This window comes from Ahaetulla prasina, chromosome 2, assembly GCF_028640845.1.
Source record: "Ahaetulla prasina isolate Xishuangbanna chromosome 2, ASM2864084v1, whole genome shotgun sequence".
In the NCBI taxonomy this organism is placed as follows: Eukaryota; Metazoa; Chordata; class Lepidosauria; order Squamata; family Colubridae; genus Ahaetulla; species Ahaetulla prasina.
Window position 1 is genome coordinate 125,456,343 of NC_080540.1, and position 27,131 is coordinate 125,483,473.

The following is a 27,131-nucleotide window of genomic DNA, read 5'->3' on the forward strand; positions in this document are numbered from 1 at the left end:
CACTTATGGTTACTAGTGTGCCAGTTGTAGATTATTATTATTTTAAGTGGGAAGCTTCAGCAACAGTCTCTCCCTGTTACTTCAGAATCAAAATACTCCAGTGCTCTCAGTTTGGGATGGCTGTTCTTGAAGAATACAAGTAGTCCTCAGCTTACAACAGCAACTGACATCAGAATTTCCATCACTAGGAGATGCAGTCATAAAGTTGTACTCAGAAGCTTCAACTCATGCAACGTGGTGGTCCATATGAGAACTGCATAATGATACTACACTAATTTTATAGGAGTTGCATTGGCTGTAGTTTGTTTTGGGTTTATATTCCAAATACTAATCATCATTATAATTTAAAAAAGCCCTGGATCCAAGGTAGTACAAATTTGTGTCCTCTAGAGAGAAGAGAAATCATCCTGTTCAATCAATCCATGGAGGCATTCCAAATATCTACTTCTGGGTAGGTCAAGAGGGAGCTGACCCAGAAGCAGGCATTTCTAATGCTTTGTGGACTCTGCTACCCCAGTTGAATGTGGGTCTGCCTGAGCCTAGCCCAGCACTATAAACGTTACATTTTGCTGGCTCACTTCACAATTTTCATAAAGATACAAAACACTAGTTTTAGTTTAACTTACAGCACACTTCACCCTAAAGACTTAAGAAATGCTTTATGGCATCTCCTGGTTGTGTGAATGAATTGAGTAATATGAACCAACCCTACACAAATACTACCAGCAAAGCATTCAATTTAGGATTGTTGGACTACAGTCTTACTGTGTAGCAATTGCTCTTTTCTCAATACACAAAATATGACTTAGTTTTATTTCCTGACTAATGGGATGCTTTGGAATAGTGTCGTATGACACAGGTTCTCTTTGTAATTTACACCATTTTCCCCTCTGGGCAGGTAGGCTGTTACCTGCAAAAAGCATATGCTACAGCATACTTATTTATTTTCAAGTTGTTTTGGAATAACTTAGAGAACACTGACATGGTTTGCCTTAGGGGAAGTTGTCAGGATACATTTTCCTGAGGTTTGATCTTGTAGGCAGGTTCTCTCTATGTAAAGTCATAAACCTTTACCTTAAAGTGGAGAGACAACTATTCATTGGTACGGGTATGTGATGCAATCTTTTTGCTCTCTATAGACCTCATGGTCTCAGCAAAAGTAAACATTTCAGGGATAAAACTTCAAAAAAATATACCCGACTTACCCCTGCTTGGAGCCCAGCAATTAGTGATAGAATAATCACATATAGATAGTGCTCAATTTACAACTGTTCATTTAATACCCATTTGAAGTTACAACGGTGCTGAAAAGAGTGACTTATAACTGGTCCTCGCACTTATGATCATAACGGCATCCCCAAAGTCACATGATCAATAGCATTTAGTAATAGCACTTAGACTTATATACTGCTTCACAGTGCTTTACAGCCCTCTCTGAATGGTTTACAGAGTCAGCATATTGTCCCCAACAATCTGGGTCCTCATTTTATCAACCTCAAAAGGATGGAAGCTGAGTCAACCTTGAACCAGACAGGATCAAACTCCAGTCTGTGGGCAGAGTTAGCCTGCAATACTGCATTCTAACCACTGCACCATCAGGGCTCCTGGTGTGGCAACCAGGATGCATTTACAATGGTTGCAGCATCCCTGGGTCACACAATTGCCACTTTTGACTTTCCCAGGGAGCTTCTGACAAGTAGAGTCAATGGAGAAACCTGGGTTCACTTAACGGCCATACTGCCATGTGGGGAAGGTACAAGAAGCACCTTACTGAAAATTACTTATTGAAAATTACAGACCTATCTCTCTATGCAAAGTAATGGAATCTATCATAAACCAATCCATTACACTCCACCTTGAAACAAACAACCTACTCTCTAATAAACAATTTGGTTTCAGAAAAAAAATATCGTGTAACTTACAACTTCTCCACTGCAAAAACATATGGACTACTAACATTGATCAAGGAAAAGCAATAGATGCAATCTACATAGACTTCTGCAAAGATTTTGACTCAGTAGTACATGATAAACTTCTCCTAAAACTAAAATCCTACGGCATTTCAGGACCTCTTCACAATTGGATAAACACCTTTCTGTCAAACAGACAACAAGTGGTCAAAATTGGCAACGCTCTATCAAATCCTGTTCCTGTCAAAAGTGGCCTTCCCCAAGGCAGCGTTCTTGGACCAACGTTCTTCATACTATACATAAATGATCTCTGTGACCTTATCTCAAGTCATTGTGTTCTCTTTGCTGACGATGTCAAACTATTTAACACCACTAAGAATACTTCAACCCTTCAAAAAGACCTTGACTTTGTATCCGATTGGTCTAAAACTTGGCAACTCCAAATCTCTACCAGCAAATGCTCAGTCTTACATATTGGAAAAAAGAACCCCAACAATAAGTACAAGCTCGATGGACATTACCTTAAAGGTGACCCCCACCCTGTTAAAGACCTTGGAGTTTTCGTATCAAATGACCTACGTGCCAAAGCCCACTGCAACTACATAGCAAAAAAGGCTCTAAGAGTTGTAAACCTAATTTTACGCAGCTTCTTTTCCAAAAACTCTACACTACTAACCAGAGCATACAAAACATTTGCTAGACCTATTCTTGAATACAGCTCACCTGTCTGGAACCCATATCGCATCTCAGACATTAATATAATCGAACGCATCCAGAAATATTTTACAAGAAGAGTTCTCCGCTCCTCTGAAAACAACAAAATATCTTATACCACCAGACTTGAAATCCTGGGATTAGAAAATTTAGAACTCCTCCGACTCCGACATGACCTGTGTTTAACACACAGAATCATCTATTGCAATATCCTTCCTGTAAAAGACTACTTCAGCTTCAATCGCAATAATACAAGAGCAAACAATAGATTCAAACTTAATGTCAACCACTTCAAACTTGATTGCAGAAAATATGACTTCTGTAACAGAGTTGTTAACGCTTGGAACTCACTACCTGACTCTATAGTCTCTACTCATAATCTCAAAAACATCAACAAAAAACTGTCTACTATTGACCTCACCCCATTCCTAAGAGGACTATAAGGGGCGTGCATAAGAGCACAAAAGTGCCTACCATTCCTGTCCTATTGTTCCCTTCATTATATCAAATTAATATAGTTATTGCATACTTTTACTTATATATATGTTTTTATTTTATGATGTGTTGTTGCTTTATGTCGATGTTTACTTATACTGTTGTGACAAAATAAAATTAAAATTAAAAAAAAAAGAATGGTGAGCCCAGCAGAGGAGAGGCAGACAAAAATGATGAAAATCAATTGGGGGGAGTAGGGGCAAGAGGGGCTATTATAAATGTTGCTGGCCTGAACATTTATCCAGAGGGTCCTGTAATGGTTAAAATTTCAAGGACTAGTGGCAAGCCCATAAGTAATTGTGGACAGTTGCTGAACAAAGGGGCATTAAGTGAGGAGTACCTGTGAGCACCTTTTAAAAGTAAAACTCCTAAAATACAAAACAGAACCAAATTCCAGTTATTCCCCTTCGCTAGATGCTATCCGTTATCTTCAACATTTTGCCTCCCTTCAAATGAAATGCAGAATTAAAATGTGGCCCCTTTGGAAATAAAGCAAGTCATCACTAATATGATAATAAATACAGCTGAATTGTGGTCTGCAGGATTAGAGGTGACCTAATGTCACTTCTATAAATGGCCCCTGAATGAATGACAGAGAGATGCAATTCTGCTTCCTCCAAGCTATTCGTTATGCCCTTCAAGTGTGTAATAAAGATTTGGTTGGCTGGAGGACCATAGAAGGTCCTCTGCTTAGTTCAGGAATCCAAATTAAAGTGTCTGTGTTGCAGAGGAGAGGCAGACAAAGATGATGAAAATCTAGTTATCACCAGAGGTGGTATCCAGCAGGTTCTGACTAGTTCTGGAGAACCGGTAGCGGAAATTTTGAGTAGTTCGGAGAATCAGTAAATACCACCTCTGACTGGCCCCTCCCCCATCTATTCTCTGCCTCCCAAGGCCCAGCTGATCAGGAGGAAATGGGGATTTTGCCATATCCTGGAGTGGGGAGGGAATGGAGACTTTACAGTATCCTTCCCCTGCCATACCCACCAAGCCATGCCCACAGAACCAGTAGTAAAAAAACTGAATCCCACCACTGGTTATCACCTTTAAGAACTGCTTCCTCCAGGACTCTTCTCTCCAAAATGAATTTGCTTATCCTAATTGGGAGACATCTTCTGAAGTGCCTATTTCGAAAGAAATTCCATTTACAGATATTTCGCAGCAAGGTTTTTTCAGTGGAGGTATCCCTCCTCTGGAAAGGCTTGCCCTGACATACAAGAACCACCTCTTCCCAAATGAATTTCTGAAAAAAAAAATGGGTGAATCTAATTCTTTGAGGTTGTTAGGTTTTCATTTATGGTCAGCCAGTAGCCATTGTCTATCCACTGCAGAAAGATGAAGGCCTTTTCCGCATGTTTCCAACCAATATGGTCCTGAGCTTTCTTTTGCCAATTGGGCCTGCAATAGTTGCTGATGTCGTCGATCCATCTTGTTTTAGGTCTCTTTTGTGGACGCTTTTTATCAAGTGGGATCCATTCTATGACTGCCTTGGTCCACCTGCCATCAGTTCTTCTTGCTATGAGACCAGCCAATTTCCATTTCAATTCTTTTACGATCTTGATGATATCATATATTTTCCTTTCTTCTCTAATCCATGTGAAGTTCTTTCTATTTTGTCTTGCAATGCCAAGCATGTATCTTTCCATGCCTCTTCGCAGCAATCACAGCTTTTGTATTGATTGTGAGGTTAGTGTCCATGTTTCACTGGCACACACTCTGATTGAAAACTGTTGTCTTCAGGCATAGAGGGAATATGTATCTTTAATATACATATATTAAAAATAGTGAAATATTAAGCTACACACACACACAAACATACACACACACGAGTATATAGTCACCACCTTAATATTTTTAAGTTCTATTTCTGTTGTATTCTTCTCGCAGCAGTTATGGAGGATAGCAGCATGAAAGTATCAGAAATGAATGAAATTGAATTTTTTTTCCTGCTGATTGTTCCTTTCAGGGTTTGTTCAGCCCACAAAGTCTAGTCATCAACCTCTGCGTCAACACAGACAAACAGCAATTAGTTCCTTCCCATTCTCCATTCTTCTTTTTGTTTAGTGATGGAAAATGAAAGATTCTCCAATTATTGCTAAGCTGCAACTACTAAGTCGCCTCACCATGGATCATGTTGGCCAGACCTGCTGAGAAGTGTGATTTAAGAACATCCAAAAGTTTCTTTAAAAACAATTGCATGACAACCCAGCAGTTATGCTTGGAATTCCAAGGAGGAGATGTGGAATGTGGCAGCTGTTCTCCTTCCAGAATTCAATAAAAGAAATTGGGGAGGAGGGAGAGGAAGTTAACCTGGCCTTTCTCTCAATCTTCCTCTTCTCTTTTTTTTTCTTGGTATGCCTTCCTGGGGATAAATAAGGATTCCAAATAGCTATTATCATGCTCCTGGGCATGAACAAGGATTTCAAATGTTATTATTTCAAATATTCAAACAGATTGTTCAGACATGTCTGCATTTGGGGAGATGTGTTAAAAAAAAAAAAAGTTTGAGAAAAAAATTGTATTCCCTTTCCAAACCTGGAGATTGCTGGTGTTTAGGATGATATATCAATAGGTCCCCTCACTGTGAATTTCTTATGCGATGGCCATTTTGTTTATTTCAATACCTTATGCATTTGGGAGCCAGTGACCCACAAATCACATAAATTCTGGTTGACAGCAAGGGAGGGAGAACTCATTTTTCAGAGGGCAGTGATTCATGGGGTGATTTTTACTAGATTATATTGCTAGGGAGACGAGGGCTCTCCTCTTGATGCACAAGGTCAAACACAGCTTTTTGAAAGGCACAGCTAGATAACTCATGAGAGAAATGCTTTGTCCCCAGCTTGAATCTGTACAGGCATACGATGATCATAGGAATTATTTAAGGATTGGGTTTCAGAAAAAGTATTGCTTTGTTCTAGCTTTCATCAAGTCTGTTGTGGAATTTAGTCTGGCTTAAATTCAGATGACTTCTTGATGAATCTTCTGAAGCTTGAGGAAAGGAATAAAGGTTTGAGAGGAAATGCCAAGTAGAAGATAATTCAATTTAGCAGCCTTCCCACTCCTATTTTAATTTCCTATATCTGTGCAAAGTCAGATCTCTCTGGTTTAACTGGTAACAAAAAAAACGGGAGAGAAGCACTGGAACAATTATTGATTTTAACAGACAACGTTGATTGCATAATGACAAGCCAGGGATTATGGGAATTATAACTCATGAAATTTCGTTATTTTTTAATTCATTAAAAAAAAACAAGCTTCTGTAGCCCTCATTCTCTTAGAGACAGATTTGAGAAATCTGACATATTTTAACCTTCAAAGCTTGTTAGCTCTTATGAAATGTCTCAAAATGAAGATCCATTGCCTTTTATTTTTAACATTAAAGATACAGAAGTCTATTGTTGAAAGGATTAGTTTATTTCTAAAAGCTTGCTTGGGCTTAGTGTACACATGGTGTCAGCTGAATTATGTAAAAGCCATCTTATAACTAACATAAAAGAAAAAAAATGGAATAGAAAGGGGGCAGTTGGCCAAAGAGGAAAGATGGCAAGTATATCAGAACTTGAAACTTAAAGTAGATGGAGAAAGTATTGAAAAGTTAGTCTGCACTATTTATTTTGAGTGCATAGGCACATTCTCCTTCCCTAAAATTAAATGTATCTTCTTAGATGAATTATTAGAAATATCTTACATTTCTCCTTTCAAAATAGCAAAAAAATGTTTTTATTTACAATTGAAACCTGAGGTACTTCTACATTCCTGAAATTAGCTCTTTGAAAATGTTTACAGTAAACCTACAGGTTCTTGTGGAATTTGCTCATGACTTTTCTGGCTATAATAAAAATAAAGAAATTATGTAAATAAAAGTAATCATATAGGTCATTGAAGAGATGTATTCCAAGCTACATTGTTTATCTTAATGTTGCAAACCAAATTTACCTTCTTTTGATATACACTATAATTTGAATTTTTTTGGTTGGTTGGTTGATTTGTTTACAGCATGTCCGTCTGATTCGAGAGATATTACTTTTCTTGCCTCAAAAATGTATTTTTGAAAGGAAGCCAATATTTAGTATTTTTAGTGGTGACCTTAAAAGTTGATGTTTAACTTCTTGTAATGAAATACCTAAAGTGCCAAAAGTATAGTAAAGGCCATCTGATTCACTTGAAACAACTTCAATGAGAACATTGTGGTTCTTTCTCTAAGCTACTCAAGGTAGTCCTATTTAATGTGGCAATGATTACATGTGTCAAAAAGATATAAAAATGGTCTTTGCTTACAGCACTTGCAAACAAGCACTTTGCTTGTTTGGAGCAAGGGATCATCATTGGTTCCTCACTGAATTGTAGCGTGGTATTAAATAATGTGCCAAAAGTTTCAGTTCTGTATGCTTCAATTTTTTAAATTAACGATTTGAATAAAGATGCTCATCCAATTTGCAGTCTATGTAAAATTGGGCGGAATAACTAATACACTCTTGAAGTAAAATTTAAAATCAAATTAGAAAACTAGAAAAATAAGCTGAAAATAACAGAAGGAAAATTAATAGAGACAATTACAAAGTTCTTCAGTTAGGAAACAGAAATCAGATGTGAAGATATTAAATGTGAGCTACATTGCTTTGTAATATTTAAGAAAATGCATTGGAGAGCAACCATCCCAGATGGGAAGACAGCTCAAGAGCCTGGACTCACTACATAAACACTAGAGGGCTAGGTCTGATTCTCCCCTCTCCTCCTCAATGCCTTTGATCCTTATCTAGTCATTCTCGGGCAAAAGCTACCAGTCTGGAGATGTTCCTGTATAACAGGCAAAAAACAATAAAGTAACTAGTTTGAACTCTACTCATGTAGGTTTGGTTGTTCACACCAGACAAATGATCTTGAAAGAGTAATTGATTTCAAATAGCATTTAAGAGCTATAGGAAGGCTCATGAAATTTTAGGTAACATAAAACAGAAATAGAGTTTCCATATTACAGGAAATAATTGCTTTTCTTTACTCTGGGGACTGGAAATGAAATCCTATGAAGGAAGGCTGAAAAACTGGGCATGGGTGTAGGGGAACTGAGGGGGGCAAGAGAACTTGAAGTACTCAAAGAAGTTGCAAAGAAGAATCTCAAGACTTGCTCTCTCTCGTTCCTGAACACAGGACACAGAATAATGGATGTCTTTTTCAGATTGAATAAATAAATTGTGCTTGTAAGAGCAGTTCAAAATTCAGCGGGGTTCCATTACTGTGGGTGGGTGGCGGGGTTCCATGCTGTGGAGACTTTCAAATGGAAACTTGATCAGCATCTTTGGGGTATGCTTTAATTTGGATTCCTGAACTGAACAGAGGGTCTAATGGTCTCTTCTAACTGTTAGGTTTTGGACTTCAATAGCCATTAATCCCAACCAGTAGACCAAGGACAAGAGATTGTGGAAGCTATGGCCCAAAATGGTATAACACTGTACAGTCTTTCTATCAATAGGTAGCTTTAAGATCTTATCCAGGAAATAAATTTCAGCCTATTAATAGTTGCATCCATGTTCCTTACATTGGTCCCCAATAAATACACAGACATAAAGTAACAAATATATGCTGCACCTATAATAACACAGCAGGGTGAGTTTCTTTCTGGACTTGTTTTCTTTTACTTTTATATTCATGGACATTTTAAATAACATTTAAATTAGTTTCACTTTAAAATTCCAGCTGCCTGCAATTACTGCAGGTTCAAGCCCCACCAGGTCCAAGGTTGACTCAGCCTTCCATCCTTTATAAGGTAGGTAAAATGAGGACCCAGATTGTTGGGGGGGCAATAAGTTGACTTTGTAAATATACAAATAGAATGAGACTATTGCCTTACACACTGTAAGCCGCCCTGAGTCTTCGGAGAAGGGCGAGATATAAATGTAAACAAAAATAAAAATAAAAAAATAAAAAATAAAATTAGTAGGTGAAGGAGTGGTCAACTACTACCCACAGTCCACAAACAGTCCATAAAGCAAGGCATACTGAGAGTTGAAATTTAGTGGCAAAATGGCTAGATTGTATTGTAGCAACATCTTTTTTGGCCCCAAACTATGAAAATAAAATTGGAGTCTTTAAATCACTCTAATGCACCCAGACTGACTCCCCTATCTCCTCAAACAGGCCAATTGCCACCCATAATCCCACCCCTGGAAATGTCACTATGTAAGGGGAAGGCCTCTTGCAGCCATTCAACCAGTTCTAAGTTTGAGTCACAGCTTCGACAGAAAATGTTGCCCATTCACCAAGGAATGAAACATCTATTGCAACACAAATCTCACTGTTTACGGACTGCTGCACAAGTACAAAATGGTGCCGCTGGTTTGATGACATTACAGCACAGAAGTTATCATTGTGGTTATGTTGGATGCTTCTACCTACTCTAATTGTACTATAATCATATTGGATTTTATAAAAAATTGTAATATTAGCTGGCAATATTGACCAGGACTGGTTCTATCATTTTAGAGATAAGAATTATCTGCAATGTCCACCTCCAAGTTTTCATGGATTTTGATTATAGAAGAATTTCAATTCCTTCAGCATGTGTCTTTCTTAGAAACATATCCTCTGTATCAGGGGTCTCCAACCTTAGTAACTTTAAGGCTTGTGGACTTCAACTCCCAGAGTTCCTCAGCTAGCTTTGCTGGCTGAGGATCTCTGGGAGTTGAAGTCCACAAACCTTAAAGTTACCAAGGTTGGAGACCCCTGCCCTGTATAGAATATAGAATGCAAGACATATTCACATGCTTTTCCATTTCAGGTATATATATCACAGAGAGAGGGGGGGGAGGGAGAGAGAGGAAATATACCTCCAAACATATTTTCCAGAGGCAACAGAAGCCAGAAGCTGCAAACTACTGCAGTCAGAGATCTCAGCAGATAATTTTTCTGATAGTTTTTGTAACAACTCGGAAAAGTTACTAAATGGGGCCTTAATAGATTGCATTTCCTGGAAAAACCAGGACTATCCCCTAGAGAGAAAAATAGCTGATAATTTGAGAATTCTAAAAAAAACAAAAAACCACCACAGACTAGAAGGCAGAATTTGATCCTTTGAATAATTTGAAATGCTTCTTCAAACATCAGCTGCATTTCTTATCTGATTTTCAGTCTATTTACTGGAATGGCAAATAGTAATATTAGTAGCAGACAGTGACGTTGGAGAGAGAGGATCGTGAGTAGATTCTGACAGTGTGCAGATCCCCACAGGTATTTGACTCTTGTCAGTTTTTGCATTTGAGCTTGAATGGAAATCTGTTTGCTTTCACTTCAAAGGAAAACAAAATCAGGCAATGACTTCAAAAATATAAATCCTATTCCTTACTTTCTCTCTCCCTATGAAAGATTAAAAGACATCTGGGCATGCTGATGTGCAGTTAATGTGCAACACAAAATTCAGTATTCATCATGTTTAAGAACAATTTTGCTTTGATGTATTTTATAGTACAAATAATTTTCAACAGATCCTCAAACAAAGTCGATCTAAAGCAATGGCATCATTACCTATTCTGTGTCTCCGAGGTGATCCTTAAAAACCCTCCTGCCCTTCATACGCATATACAGTAGACAAGTAAAAGTCTGATGGATGATGTTCTGACTATCTGCCTCTTTAGACAACGCCAACAGAAACCCTGCTAAAGGACTTTGCGTACAAACCGCTCATTCCTCCTGGACCAGAAGGAGAGATTTGCTTATTAACTGGGGAATCTTCTCACCAGAATAATGATATAGAACAGGGATGAATGGGATTTTTGCCAACTTCCTTTGTATAAACATTGCTTCAGCGTTTCAGCAGGGAGATGAATCCCAGCATGCACAAGCTTGCCTCAGAGGAGCTGATGTTTTTAGCATGTGGGGCGCATGCTTGCAAATGGAGTTGCGTGGAAATAAGTCCCATTAATTTCAGTAGGGTTTGAATGAAGTTTCTTTGGAATACGCCCAGTGTTTGCAATTCAGATGGCCATTTGGGGTTCATCTCCTGTGACGATGACATTTTCTTTACTAATACTTGGTGCTAAGAGATGAGGGGGAAAATAACTGCAAGATCCGTGACAGAAGGAAAATCGGTGCAAAGCAATTAAAGCTAAAAAAGAGAGAAACAAACAGGTCCTCCCTGCCCTGAAACAAACCCCAAAACCTTTGTAGCATTCTATGTAGAATCCCTACGTAGGGATTCTACGTAGTTACAAATGTTTGCAGGTGAAAATAGACAGCCTTCTTGAAAACTATTTTTATCTGATCTATAACTCATTTGCAAGGTACATACATCTCACTGGATTCTGAATAAGCCATAGCCATTCAGATCATACTTAATACTAAGCCATAGGAGATTCAATCAGAAATGATACATTATAGTTGAGCCCAAAAGTGTACCTAGCCAATGTCTATCAAGAGTTCTTGGTCTTACATACTCATGTAAGCAGATTGTGCTCAGTCAGATTTCATCTATCTTCCTCACCCACCCCTTCTACAGGCTAGTAATTTATCCAAAAGTCATTTTAGCATCTGTTCTTTTCTTATCCATTTCTCTTGTTTGTGCCCTGTTCTCTCCATTTAAATCCAGTGTGTCTAGAATATTTACCATGTTTAGGTTTCTTTCCGGATTCTGATATTATTAAATTGTCTCTTTTTTCACCCCTTGAATCAAGATATATCTACTTATACTACTGTTTCTTCTTTCTATTCTGTATTAGACACAGCAGCTTTCTATTAATTAGGAATAATTTTTTCCCATTTCATTATACTCCTTTTTCTATTGGTAATGAAATACTAACTTTGGATTCCTTGGTCCTGCCATTAAAGCAAAGGCTGCAAAGGGAAAATGCTATTGCAGCTGCAGGCTGTCTATTGACTGTTGGGCCTTCTGAAGTTAGTATGGTTGGTATTTGCTCCACTTAGCTTTCAGTTGCTTGTGCACTTAAGTCTGTGCCCACTTTTCCAGCTTCCAATCACCGACTATCCATAACACAAAGCCAACTCCTTTATATTAGGAGAATGGGTATAAGTAGGACATCTTTGAACTTCCCTAGGTTAAACATTCTGTTTTACAATGACTATATGAGATATGACAGATACCTGAGATATTAAGAATAATGATTATGATTAAAGTAAGGTTAATTTAGCTTAGATCCAAACTCTGATTAAACTAAACTCATGTGCAATGCCATGTCCATGTTTCCATACTTATTAGATAAACCTCATTTTTGGAGCAAGGACAAAAGCTGTCAACTGGCAAGAAGAGAAAACACCACAGCACCCAATTATTGGCCAATGCATGCGGTAAAATAAAAACAGGAATTGAAGGAAACCCAAAACCCAGGATGGTGGAGGGAGAAACCTAGTTCCCTCCCTCATGAATCCAGGGACAGAATACAGATGATTCTGGCTAGTTTGGAGCTTGGAGTTCCTCTATTTTCTCTCTTCTGGAAAGAAATACAGTTGAGGACAATGTGGAGAAGAAACATGAGATGAAAGAGATAAGAAGAAAGAGATGCCATTCTTCCTTTAAAATAAAAACAGAACAAATACACATTCCTAAATGAATCCTTTCCAACTGCTTGCCAAGTCCCTTGATTCATCTTGCGTTTTGTTCAGCTTGTCTGGCTATTTGAGAAATAAGATGTGTTCATACAGCAGTCTCTCAACTCCCCATCTCTCCTCATTTTTTCCCCCCCATTTTATCCACTTGTTTCAAACGTCTCAGATTTTTCTGCTCTGGATTAAGTCAAATTAATTTTCTGATTGTGTAATGGAAGTCATAGTGATTTGCTTTATAGATATATTGAAAGAATAACAGAAATTAGGACTTGCAAAGTATATTGAAAGACAAAGCATTAATAACTGTGTCCTAAAACATGGTAACTCTGATTTAACTATCATTTTAGCAAAGGCTGAAAAATACACTTTCAGATGTATACGTGCAAGCATCTAAATGTATGGTGAGCAAACTGACTCTCAGACCAGTTCCTTTATTCACTTGGAGCATTTAGCTAATTGTTTCAGCGGTATCATAAAAGGCCTTTGCAGTCCTGAAGGGCAGCCTCCTGGGATCAGATCCCTGGTTCAGTCAGAGTAGCAGTCAGACTCTGGTGGACCTAATACTGGAAGTTTCAGAAGGAGCAGCAGGCTCTCTCACTCTGTGTGTGTGATCACTTTATCCCATGTAATGTTGATAGCAGATCCAGTTCCTGAGAACTAAGAAAAATGACCTGTTGCGGCTCCTAGCATATGCCAATATTTGTTTTATTGACAAAATGAAGAATGGATTGGGGTGGGGTGGGGTGGGAATGTACCAAAGCTGCATTTTGCCCTTTCCATAGGATCTTTAATTCCAGTTGCTTCCTTGCAAAAGACAGATCCCAACAAATTCATTTTTCTCTTAAAGTTCTAACCCTCATTTTCCTCCAGAGCCTCTTCAATGGTCTCCCCGTTGGCAATTTCTTCTTCGCTACTGTCAGAAACGCTTGCTCTGAGGTTGTGTCTTGCTGTGGGGCCTCGTTCCACATTGCAGCATGTTCTCACCTTGGCCGCTTGCTTCTTGGGAGGCTGCGTCACCTCCAGGGAGGGATCATTAGTGCTCAAATGCTGCTTGTTTGGACATTTCCTTAGGTGCTTGATGTTCTTTCCAAGAAAACAGGGCATATAAACAAAGGGGTATGCTAGCAAGAAACGAGACCACTGCTTGCGTAATTCAGCCTTTACCTGGGGAAAAAAGGGAAAAAAGTTGACAGTTAAGATTATAGCAGTCTTTTCCAACTGGGAATCTTCTAAATAAAAATTGTGGTGGTGCAGTGATTAGAATGCAGTATTGCAGGCTAATTCTGTCAACTGCCAGGAGTTCGATCCTGACCGGCTCAAAGTTCAATCAGCCTTCCATCCTTCTGAGGTGGGTAAAATGAGGACCCAGATTGTTGGGGGCAATAAGCTGACTCTGCAAACTGCTTAGAGAGGGCTGTAAAGCACGGTGAAGCATTTAGATATAAATCTTAATGCTATTGCTATTGCTAACACAATATATCTATTATATAGTATGGCTATTGGTGACCACCGAGTGACTGATTTCTGTCTCTCTACATTCAAATGTACATACATCTGCCAGATTAAACAATCCCATATTCACCTGAATTCATCTGTTAATCATATTTTTATTTTGCCTGAGCAATTCAACGTGACAAGTGAAAGGCATCTAATCAGGTAATGTGGAAATAGAAACGGGAAATGGAAATGCATTCCCTCCCAACACCCCCAATATCAATACAATCCATTTTACACCATTTTGCAAAGGGGCATGAAAAAAAATCACTGAAAAACAGAAGGAGGGAAATTCTTGAATCTGTTCTGTCAACATGGAGCATGTCTAAAGAAATGGGCAGCCCAAAACCTCTCTCCATAAACAGAGCCCACCCCCCAGGAAGGCTATTGGCTTATTCCATAGCATGACAGACTGTGCATGATTCTCACAAGTTCATCTGTTCTCAGGTAGGTGGCCAACTTGCTTGGTCAAGCCGGGTCTTTTCAACTATTACAAGTAATATGATGGAAAAATTAATAATCCTTTAATCAATTTTTCCATAACTGAATGATCATAAAGAACCATAAGGCAGTGTGTTCTGAGCAACTGGGGGTGGGGTGCAGGGCTGAACAATGAGAAATGAAAAAGATGATGTACCTCGCCATTATAAAAGCAATATAAAAGTGCTACGAGAAAACCCTGGAAGAGAAAGAGAAAGAAAATTAGATTTGAGGAACATATGCCAAAGTACAATTTGACTTTATATATAAAAACTACCTGAAATATGAGCCATCATGCTGGCAAATTGAACATAAATGCAACCATCTTCCTCTTGCTCAAGAATCATTTTTGCCTCTTAACAATCATAAAGGTTTCAACCTGTATCCTTCCTGAGTAATCTGCTTAATTTTACATTTTGCTGGTGGAAACGTCTGCCTTGCTATTTTAAACCACAATGGTTGGTTACAATAAAATATATCATTTCCCTCTAATCAGACATTTTTTTACCTTATACTGTGCAGGAATACTTGTAATTTAAAGTTTAGGGCATATTACATTTATGCCTGTAGAATCACATCTCTCTAGATTCTAGAATGTGGTTGTGGCATCTTGAAAGGTGAACATTAAATTTAAAAAGTTTTCCAAAAGATCAGTTTATTCTTCTTCCGCACTTATTATGCACGTTTTAAAATTATCTTTCCAGAACTACCCATATTGGACTGATATAAATCTAACATTGTTATATAAATATAGGCAAAGTCAAATATTGCATTTGTGAGTTTTTTATTCTTTTTTGGTGGCAATGGCAAACTAAGTTTGCTTTTTGTTGTTGCTTTTTTGTCTGCTAAGTAACAAAGATTCAGTTTATTGAAGGCACTGCTTAATTAATTTAGAATTATCATAATATATATTAGCAAATCTGTTCCTCTGATTTATGAGGAAATGTAGAAAATTTGAATTTGGCAGTCCCTACTGTACTTGAAGATTGTTTCAAAAAACTCTAGCAAATAATTGAAGTGACAGTACTGAAAAATCATATTAGGTTTGGAAAGAATTCTAGACAAATATTTAATGAGATGTTGGTATTGTTTATTCAGTAAAAGTTTAAAGTTTGTATCAAATCCTATTTTTAAAAAATGTATTAAATTATATTTTAAAGATTTTTTTATTATGCATCATTTATTAATGAGCTGTGATAATAGTTTCTGATTATTATTTTTCTCATCTGCATTCTGTAAAGTTGATATTAAATTTGTTTAATCCACTTCCATCACCATCCCAAACTTACATGGAAAGAGCCAATGGTTAGCTGGATGAAGGTTTTGACATTCCTGGAGAATCCTTCAACATGATCATCCATGATGAAACTAAAAATAATCTCATGAATTCCAAGTAAAGGTATTAACACAAGAGTTGACCTTGCCAACCTTAAAATAAAAACAATCACCAACATGAATTAAATTCTTGAAATAAAACTCAATAAGAAACACATAATGGAATTATGACAATCAATTCCTTGAGACATTGATTTGGGATTAATATTAGATTGGGATTAATATTAGTGATAATTCCATAATAAGACTGCAGCCCTGTGATTCTTGGAACAGTGTCTGAATAATTTTAGAACCAATTGTTTCTCCCTTTCAAGGTCACAGACAGGGCCTTCCTTGGTCTTGGAAAACCAAGATATTGCATCCCCAAACTGGGGCTTTGTGAAATTGGGAAAAATCTAACCGTATAAAGCTCTCCAAAAGAATCTGGTGAGGGTTGAAAGAGAAAACAAAGGGCCTGGGGAGTAAGTAAATTTCATTTGTTTCTGTTTTAAAATACTAAGTAAACCAGGAAGAGTGGATATGGTTCTCTTGTTTCTACCCTGATGATATTCAGTAGGTATAGTTTTAGTGACATACCCCAAGGTTAGAATAGTTCTACTTTTTCTTAGAGTTATTCCTTAATCCTTCTACTTTATGATTTCTACTTTAACCTTCTTCCTGATATATATTTAGCAGGTGTACATTTTGAAATTGTGGATTTATTTGTTTGTTGCATCTTACATTCTGTGCAAAGTTGTGTGAGAATCCATCTAACCTGCTACCCAAAATGAAACATGATTGGTACAGCAGATTGTCCCACTTTTCACTTTAAAATTAGTAACCATTTTGTTGCCATTTCATTTTCTTTAAAAACAACACATTCTTCTTAAAGAAACAGCAAAGATTCTTCTGGACCTTTAATAACAAATGTATTTAGCAAAGCAAATCAACTTGACAACTTTTGGCTGGGGAATTCTGGGAGTTGAAGTCTACAGATCTAAAAGTTGCTAAAACTGAGAAACATTGATATAAATCTTTGCAGATTTTCATTTACATTATCAGGTGAGTGAAATGTCAAACAAATATGTATTACAATGTTGGCCAAATATATAGACTCCCATATGTCTGTGAATCAAATCCAGTATTTTTTTTTAAATGGTGCAGAAAATTATAAGAAAGTAATATCTACCTGAACTTATAGTCACGAAAGGTCATCTGCTGAGCTTTAAGTTTGGAAAGTAACAGTTTCAGAATGTTCAGGAAGATGCAGAAATTAACCTTAGAAAACACACATCACACATCACAGTTGGTTTCTCCAAATACAATAAAATGTTGTTTGTTTGCAAAATTATTTCCAACAGGGATTTCCCAAGGGCAAGACAACTGGAAGAAACACCCTTCAGACTCTTTTCAATAATTTTAATGTACTGTATTGAGTCTCGGCTTACAAATATTTCCTATGCAATGTTGTTGCTCTGTCCTGCTTGTTATTTTGAAAGGTCAAAGTTTACTGATAGTAATTGGAGATTGGGGAAGGAAAGGGGTAGTAGTGAATCAAAAAATAAGAGAAAAATGCTGAGCTTTAAGTACTAGCGGCTGCTCCAGAAGAAAAATATATACAAAATATCCTTGAAAATAAAGAATTTATTTCCACAAAAACAATAAATAAGCATATTTGACTTTTCTTACTTATTTAGAATGATGATAGTTATTATTGGACATTCTTCCAGCTAAGTTAAAGGTAAAGGTAAAGGTTCCCCTCGCACATACATGCTAGTCGTTGCCGACTCTAGGGGGCGGTGCTCATCTCCGTTTCAAAGCCAACGCTGTCCGAAGATGTCTCCGTGGTCATGTGGCCAGCGTGACTCAATGCCAAAGGCGCATGGAACGCTGTTACCTTCCCACCAAAGGTGGTCCCTATTTTTTCTACTTGCATTTTTACGTGCTTTCGAAACTGCGAGGTTGGCAGAAGCTGGGACAAGTAACGGGAGCTCACCCCATTACACGGCAGCAATAGGGATTCGAACCGCCGAGCTGCCGACCTTTCGATCGACAAGCCTCAACATCCTAGCCCCTGAGCCACCGTGTCCCAGCCAGCTAAGTTGCTGCTTGGCAAATCTGAACTCCTATTAAGGAGTAATTACAACTTAACATTGACACAAAATATAATATTTGCAAATATCTACAGTCTTTTGAACTACATATTTGCTACCTAAAACCTGATAGCAAAACAATAGGAATTCTTCATGCCTTTCTTACATTGGAAAGGCAACCCTATGTAAATGGAGGGTCGGTATGTAAACTGATGACCTGATGTTACTTATGATTTGCAAACAAGTTGTTTATAGATGTTGGACTAACTCAAGTTTGAAAGCTCTTGCTGTACCTCAATGATTTGAGTATTAATCATAGCATACAGTAAAGAGATTCCCAATCTAGGGGTTCCAAATGAATCGATTACAAGTCCCCATCATCTTTTTCCTTCTCCTGTCATTACATCTCCTTGAATTCTGTAAATTATTTAAGGTGCCTCTTTTGTCTTTGCTTATCTTCTAAAGTATAGGGAAATAAAAGCAATATTATATTGGATTTTCTGCACAATACAACAGTAAGCAATTTTTCAATGATCCTTACAACAATGGAAAATAATATGGGTCCTCGAATGATCCACCAGACTATCATGTTCTCGTTTGTTGACCAGCATCTAGAAAACAAATAATGTTTTATTATGTCATGTAATATCAAACAATACACCACGTTTGTTATTTTTTTAAAAAAAAATTATAATTCATCTTGCTGAACTATAGAATTGTATCAAAACTCATATGAAAAGTTTTAAAAGCTTCAAGGAAGATCAGCAGAACTGCTGTTATATGCAGGATCTCTCATCCCTCCTCAAGACCTTATGTTTTGTTCTCTGGGAAAATAATCCATTGAAAAGATAAATACACTTTCCCCCCCAATGGCCACCACAATTTTAAAAGAAACGTAGCACTCCATCCTTCCTCTTCAGAACTTCTGAAATTGAACTCATTTATTCATTGTAGAGGGATGGACCTAGAATCATTTAAGTTAGAAATTATTCTGAATATCTGACGCTTAATTGATCCTCTGGTCCATAACACTATATTCCTTTCCACCAGAAGAGGGAGCCACCCATCCCTCTTCTGGTGGAAAGAAATATAGTGTTATGGACCAGAGGATCAATAGCAAGAAGAAAGGGAGTCATGAGTTCTTCAAAATATTCAAAACCCAGCCATGGACTGATCGCCATTTCATGAGAATTGTTTGTAGCATAGTATAAAAAGTACCACCTAGATTTTTATACCACTATACTTCATAAGGAGGATAATATAAATAAAGTATATCTTTTGCACACTTTAGAGTCAAAACTTATTCTCAGTTCTGCAACACTTTAGAAATTAAAACTAAACTTGATATGCAACTACAGGGATTTTGGAAGGAAGAATTGGATCAACAAATGTGTTAGTATGGCGTTGATTTTTTTAGATGCACAAAAAGCATTTGATAATGTCAACTGGCACTTTATCATCCTACAATTGAAGCAAATGGGTTTTGGTGAAAGATTTATTAAAGCAATAGAAACCATATAGTATAAATAGTCAGCCAAGATAATGATAAATGGTGAATTGATGGACGCGATTCGAATTGAAAAAGGCACAAGACAAGGCTGCCCACTGTCACCGCTGCTGTTCGTGTTGACCTTGGAAGTATTGAATAGAAACATTATTTATTTATTTATTTATTTATTGTTTCAATTTCTATACTGCCCTTCTCCCAAAGGACTTAGAGAGGAAAGGGGAATAAAAGGCATGAAAATTCAGAAGGAAGAATATAAACTTCAAGCTTTTGCTGATGGCTTGGTTTCCATTATTGAGGACCCATTAGAATCTATAATTTGCTTGATAGAAAGAATTGAGGTATATGGGAAAGTCGCAGGCTTGAAAATTAACAGAGACAAAATGAAAATTTTGACAAAAAATATGTTGATGAAGCAAAAAAGTGAGTTGGTAGAACATTTTGGGATGCAGATTGCAAATAAAGTTAAATATTTGGGGATACCCCAAGGTGTAGCACGTTAAAAGAGAATAACTATGGTAAACTCAAACAGCAGACTGTGGCAGATTTGACTAAGTGGGAACGTTTACAATTGTCTTTGTTGGGAAGAATATCAACAATTAAAATGAATATATCACCTAGAATTTTGTATTTGTTTCAGACTATACCTATTAAATTGTCTAGAGAGTACTTTGTGGAGTTGAACAAAGCGATGATGAAATATATTTGGCAAGGAAAAAAAGCAAGGATAAAAATAAAACTATTACAAGACAAGAGAGTTAGAGGCGGTTTTGGACTACCTAATTGAGAATTGTATTATCAAGCAGCGAATTTGATGTAGATTAAAGAATGGATAACCGTAAGAAATAATGGAATATTGACTTTGGAAGGCCATGATTTTTTATGGTATGCCTTTTAGTATGCCTTTAGTATGGACAAACTAAATACAGGGTTATTTTAGATGACATATAGTCAGAGAAACTGGTAGTTCGGTGATCCGGTAGCGATGGTGGAGCAAAGCTCCGCCCACCCGCCCGGTGTCATTGCTTCCTGGTTTTAACCAGGAAGTAATGTGTTTTTTAGCTTCTGCACAGGTGCCGAAGGTTTTGTGCATGCTCAGAAGGTCTGCACACACGGCACATGCACTTCCGAACCAGTAAGGAACGTAAGTAGATTTCACCCCTGCTCTGGATGATGCTGAATTGAAATTCCCCACATTTTTCACCATAACCCATATTTCCATGGGATGTTGGAGTTGTTCACAATGTCTGGAATGTCAAACGTCGCCTATCCTGGGAGTCCAGAGTGGTTTAACATTAAGAATGAAGATCAGTTAGGTTGGACTCTGTTAGGTTGCACTGACTCTAATCACAATGCCTTACCATTTGTTTAGGACTATTCAGAGCCTAAGATATCTTTGTGTCAGTGCTGTATACATCTTAGCAATCTGATTTCTGTTTTAACATGATGAAAATCTCTGTCCTTTCTTGCCGTTTCTTCTTTTCTGTCCTTTTTTTTCTGCTCCTCTTTCAATCTGGAGCAAGCCATAGAAGTGATTTTTGCTGCATTCTAACCTTTCTGCTTGGTATATTTTTAAAAGTTAAAATTATGCCCTCAATCAAGAATGTGTTTAGGAGGCTGCAAATTTTTTTTGTATTGCCTAGCAATGCAGCCGCCATAACAAATGGTTGATCATCTTTAGTCTAAACATTGTGGGAAAATAAACAAAAGACTCTTTTTCTATTGGCACAAAAAAGGCAAGAAAAGAAACAATGAAACCGATTAAGGGAACATTTAAGACAGTAACTTACACATTATGCTCCAGTTGGTATTTTAGTATTCCCCAAGGAGCTACAAACAAAACTGGAAAACCTGAAAGGAAGAACAAGTGGTGGATATTCTTGTATGACAAGACCTAATATGATTTCTGAGGATATCAAGTCTTTTGAGTTAAAAGCAGTTCTTCTAGTTTGGTTGGTTTACTATTGCCCTCTTCTATTTTTTCCCCCAACTTCACAGTTTAATATATTATTAAATCAATATAACAAGGATAGCCAATACATAAGGATTACTAGTTATGTAAATAAAGGAAAGGCTAATGGCCTCAACAATTTTGTTTTCCTTAGAGTTTGTTCCTTGTAAAATCCGTTTTTTCCCCCACTCAACAAATATGTTCATAGATATTTGCCTTATGGTTTGCGTGTGCTTTGAAAGTCTCCAAGCAAATAATGACAGCAGCAAACTTCAAGACTTGCATTTACCTAATAATTTGATGTAAAAATCAAGAGCAAGTTTAGCTTCCTATGCTGACTGAAATATTTTCAACAAGATAATAAACCAAAGATTAGTTTTGACTTATCCCAGCTGAATAGCTGAACCAATCATGAAACTGACTGAAAGATGTAAACCTATCACTCTATCTTCTTCTTGGAAAAGTCCAAGCTTACCCCATCCAACAAAGATGTATCTCAGCAGCTGATGTTTCTCAAACAGCACAGCAGCTACTAATAACCTGTAGAGGTAAATTCCTTCTACTAAAAGCCAGTAAGAATTTGCGCCAACAACATATTGCATGAAAAGAGGACCCATCTTGCATAAGGCTAGTTTCTGCAAAAATGAGACAAAAAGAAGTATTAATAACACTGTGCAGAATCACAGTAGGGATTAATTTATTTTGCCCTTGAGTTTATTGGCTGCAAGAATACATGCTACTTGTCTGGAAACAATTGGTCAGGCATTACATTTCAAGTCCATGGGGAAAAGAGTCACTAACACTAAGCAGGTCGGCAGGGGTGGGTTCTACTTACCTTTACTACCGGTTTGCATCGTGCCCAGGTACACTCTTCTGCGCATGCATGCACAGATCACTTTTGATGACGTCCGGGTCAGTGGGCGGAGCTTCCCACTGGTTTTACTACTGGTTCTATAGAACCAGTCCAAACCAGGGGCAACCCACCACGGCAGGTTGGTTGAAAACTCATTAAGAAGTTTAGTGTTTGAATTTTGTTCCTCTTTCCTTCTCCCTCCTTTTACACTGCCTCATTTTGGGATATCATGTTTTAACATATTATGTGGTGCTGCTGCAGTGGCGTATTGGAGGCTAATTCCAACTGCCAGCATTTCAATTCTCACCAGCTCAAGGCTGACTCAGCCTTTCATCCTTCTGAGGTCAGTAAAATGAGGACCTAGATTGTTGGGGGCAATATGCTGACTCTGTAAAACCGCTTAGAGAGGGCTGTAAAGCAGTATATAAGTCTAAGTGCTATTGCTGTTATTAGTTTTTCTGAGGTTCACAGAATAGTAATCTATAAACATTATATACAGACAAAAACAATTTTAATCTGCTTTCTGACCTTGCCTTTGTACATCAATTATTGTTGCTTAAAATTAGCCACTAGATCTCAGGCGGTAAACAAGGCATGAGCATCAAATAAATGCTATGAATGAATGTAGCCAGAAAATATAACCCTGCAACTGTTATTGTTTCTGAATTTAAAAATGGACGTGGGCAACAACAAACATCATTCTTGCTGTTTCGGTCACTTAATATGAACACTGAGAGTGCTGCTGCAATACCTCTGGACTCGGACTTCCGGTTTGGCACCGTAGGTGATGGCGGTGATCTTTACGATCACCAACCTCTGGATTATGTGGAATCGCTAGGACAGCTTAAATCTGCTGCCCAGCGGTTCGGAAAACCCCCTCTTCGGGAGAAGGAGAAGGGGTGAGCTGAGGGCAGAGGTTGAATTTCCCTAAAGCCCCTGAGAAAAAAGGGGTTTGAAGGGTTAAGTTCCCTCCAGTAACCCGAAGTGCTCCAGATCCGAGGATTCTTCTGCTTTGGCGGAACCAATCACCACGACCAAACGCCGAGATTTATTTTGGACAATAAAGGATTATACCGGACAGAACGAAAGTGGGAGAACTTTAAGCAAGTAGCCAAGCCGATTCCCGATACTTTGTAACAAGCTTGAAAACAGCAAGAAAATGGAGGCGAATTGTTAACAAGTTAACGAGTGGAAAGCGAAAGTGATACTTTCAGCGTGTGCCTCTGCAGTTGGTAATTTGCATGTTACTTGCTGCTTTAACTCTTTGCTGCCTGCTGATAGAATCTAGGAGATTTTTTAAATACTGCTTTAAAAGACTGTGTTTCTCAGAAGTTAAGAAGATTTAAAGTGAATATTAAGTTGGAAATAAATAAATAAATAATTTTATAGAAGATGGCAGCCAAACAATTAAAGTCTACTGTAACAAAGAGCTTTGGAACTTTATCAGCTGGTGCCTCTCCAGCTCATACAGCAGAGACTAGAACATTGAATTTAGAGGCGTTACAAGAGAACTTAAAAGGCTTTATAGAAGAAAAATTTAAAGTTATAACTGATGAGATGTCTGAAATGAAAGAGCAGATATCAGAAATTCAAGTGGGAAATAAAGAAGTTAAAGAAGGATTTGTAATGGCAGTACAAAGTTTGGCAACGAATGTGATTTTATTGGAAGAGGAGGTTGAAGTAATTAAGCAACATAATTCAAAATTAGAAAATAAAATGGATGAATTTCAAAGTAAAATGGAAAAGACAGAGGATGAAATAGTTTTGATACAATACAGAAATATGGAATTTGCTCTTAGAATCCGAGGTTTGAAAGAAAATAAGGAAGAGAATTTAAGGGAAATTTTTCTGAAGTATTTGCTGAGATATTAGCAGCTCGTCCAGCAGATGTGGCTTATCAATTTGAAAGAATATATCGTGTGAATTCTTGGATAGCAAGGCAAAAAAAGTTGCCAAGGGATGTTGTTATTTATTTTACAAACAGAATAGTGAGAAATCAGATTTTGCAAGCTTCATATAAGGGGGAGAAGATTCAGATTGCTGGTCAAGATATCTTGATATTAAAGGAAATTCCACCAAAAATGTTAAGGGCTAGGAAGGAATTTGCCTTCCTGGTGAATGAACTTAAAAAACATCAGATTGAATATAGATGGGATATTCCAACTGGTATAATAGTATATTATGCAGGGAAAGTACATCGTTTCAATACGGTTGGAAAAGCAAGAGAATTTTATGTTGAGGTATTAAAAGTTGGAAGTCTTCCCCCATTGGAAGCTAGAAGAAGGGAGGCTGAAGTGAAGGAAGAGAAGTGAAGCAGGTACAAGAACAGATTGTGATGGAAGAAGATTTATTACAAGTGTTGGAAATACCTACGACGGGTTTAGATTCAAAAGAACAAAGGCTGACTAGAGCTGCTGCTAAGCGCAAGGAACAAGAGATGAAGGCACAACAACAACTGGCAACTACTACAATGGAAACAGTGGGAGGAGCAAGGCCTAAAGTAAAATGTGATCTGCGGCTGGTGTTCCAAAAGTTTCCTTTGGCCGATAATGGCAATTAAACTATTATCTTGGAATGTTAATGGCCTGAATTCACCATGAAGAGAAGGAAAGTATTTCATTATTTGAAATAATTTAAAATGACACTACCTGTTTACAAGAAACACATATTAGATCTTGCTAAATGTTGGAGATGCGATTGTGAAGATGCTACTTATTACCATATATGGTGGACTTGTAAAAAAGTTAAAGTATTTTGGATTAAAGGCTGGTGGATCATGCAGAATATTTTGAAAAGAAGATTAAGTTTACTCCGCAGTTTTTCTACTAGGAATAATTATGGACTATACAGCTATAGAGACTAAATTGATTTTGAACTTAATAACAGTCGCAAGACTTTTGATTGCTCAGTATTGGAAGAAAGAAGAATTACCTACAATCAAGAATGGACAAAACAAAACAACAAATGGACACTCAAAGTATCAAATCTGGCAGAGATGACAAAATCTCCGCTTACTTGAAAGACTATATACTAGAAAAATATATTTTAGAATGGAAAATGTGGATTGATTATATTTAAAATAAGTATCAGATAAAAAAATATCGAATAGCATATGAGTAAATTTAGGAAATATTTTTTATTAGATATATTTTTGAAGGAGAGGGGAATTGAGAGTGTGACTAAGTGTGGTGTGACTAAAGATTATAATTTAGGAATTATTTTGGATTATGATTGTTAGTTTTGATACCCTGCATTTTGTTCTGGGAAGTCGGGGTGGGGGTGGGGGTAAGGGGAGGGAATTGGGGGTTTGGTAGAGATGGAGTGATGGTTAATGTACAGGGATTATTGAAGAAATATAATTAATGTAGGGTCGGGTCTGCATAGTTACCATTTTAGAACGGTGGGGAGGAGAAAAGAGAGTAGGAGGTAGGAAAGAGGAGAAGAGGAAGGAAGAGGGATAGTAGAGGGAGAAGGAAGGTGTAGGGTGGAGGGAGGAGTGGATGTAGATAAGAGAAGGAGAGGAAGGTTTGGAAGGTAAAAGAAGGTAGAAGAGGGAAGAGTGTTAAAAAGGGTGGTGGTGACTGGGCAAGCCCAACTAATTGTATATAACTGTACATTGGATGAATTATTTGATATGATTGTAAAAATAAAACTTTTTATAAAAAAAAAAAAAAATACCTCTGGACTCAAGGAAGAAATCCATCCACTTTCATCAGCTGGCCTTTCTGACTCTGAAGAAAGAAACTTGTAAGTACTGCGTGTTATGCTGCGTGTTATTAGAACTCCTGCAGCTCGGAGGATAAATGAAGCAAAGAGATTCATATGGATGTAGTTTCTCGTGCAATGCAGTTTCCTGAAGGGGAAGAGAAGCACAATCTATAAGAATGTGGCAAAGTTTGTTATAGTTTTATCAGAAGAGCAATGTGTTCTTTTCCGGATGCGAGTGGGAAATTATACCCTCCTTTGAGGACGAGGATGGCCTGACCATGAAGGGTGTTACTGGACTGTTTGCTTAGCTAGTTGTGTGGCAGGTGAAACTGTATATGATGCCATAGCTAGAGCATGTCATATTTTTCAACTTTCAATTTCCAAACGTTAGGAGTGCTCAAAAGTCCCAGCAAGCTTTCACTGCATTTGAATTAGGAGCTTTTATTCTCCCGATGTTGTGTTCCTCCTCCCAACATAATCAATTTTTCCCAGTTGCTGCACAAATTAACGTCTGTTCAAAGGTTCCATTACAAAGAATCCCATAGTGCACCGTTCCCTCCATAAGGTGATCGGCTCATGATAGGATGTACAGGTAGTCATTGATTCACCACAGTTCCTTTAGTGACCATTTGAAGTTACAACAGCACTGAAAAAAGTGACTTATGAACATTTTTCACATTGACAAATGATCATTGCAGCATCCCCATGGTTATGTGATCAAAATTCAGATGCTTGGCAATTGGTTCGTATTTATGATGGCTGCTGTGTCCCAGGGTCATGGGATCACCTTTTGTGACCTTCCGACAAGTGAAGTCAATGGGGAAGCCAGATTTACTTAACTACGGTGTTACTAATTTAACAATTGCAGTGATTCACTTAATAAGTGTGGCAGGAAAGGTCATAAAATGTGGCAAAATTCACTTAACGAATTTCTCACTTAACAACATAAATTTTGGGCTCAATTGCGGTCATAAATCAAGGACTACATGTACTCAGATGTTCATAATTCCGTCCCTGCCTGCTCAAACTTTCTTCATTGCGTTCCTCTCTTGTATGC

At 37.6% G+C, this 27,131-nt stretch overlaps 1 protein-coding gene across 1 annotated transcript in view; it reads right to left on the reverse strand.

Moving 5' to 3' along the window:
* Positions 1–13,063: 13,063 nt before the first annotated feature.
* Positions 13,064–27,131, reverse strand: part of GLP2R (glucagon like peptide 2 receptor) — a 66,849-nt gene continuing 52,781 nt past the window's right edge. The window contains exons 6-13 of the mRNA XM_058173275.1: positions 26,045–26,219; positions 21,989–22,148; positions 21,353–21,413; positions 18,597–18,666; positions 17,152–17,240; positions 15,938–16,076; positions 14,806–14,847; positions 13,064–13,838 (exon numbers count right to left, since the gene is read on the reverse strand). Coding sequence (XP_058029258.1) covers positions 13,524–13,838; positions 14,806–14,847; positions 15,938–16,076; positions 17,152–17,240; positions 18,597–18,666; positions 21,353–21,413; positions 21,989–22,148; positions 26,045–26,219 — 1,051 coding nt within the window. The 3' untranslated portion in view covers positions 13,064–13,523. The remainder of the gene's footprint in view (positions 13,839–14,805; positions 14,848–15,937; positions 16,077–17,151; positions 17,241–18,596; positions 18,667–21,352; positions 21,414–21,988; positions 22,149–26,044; positions 26,220–27,131) is intronic.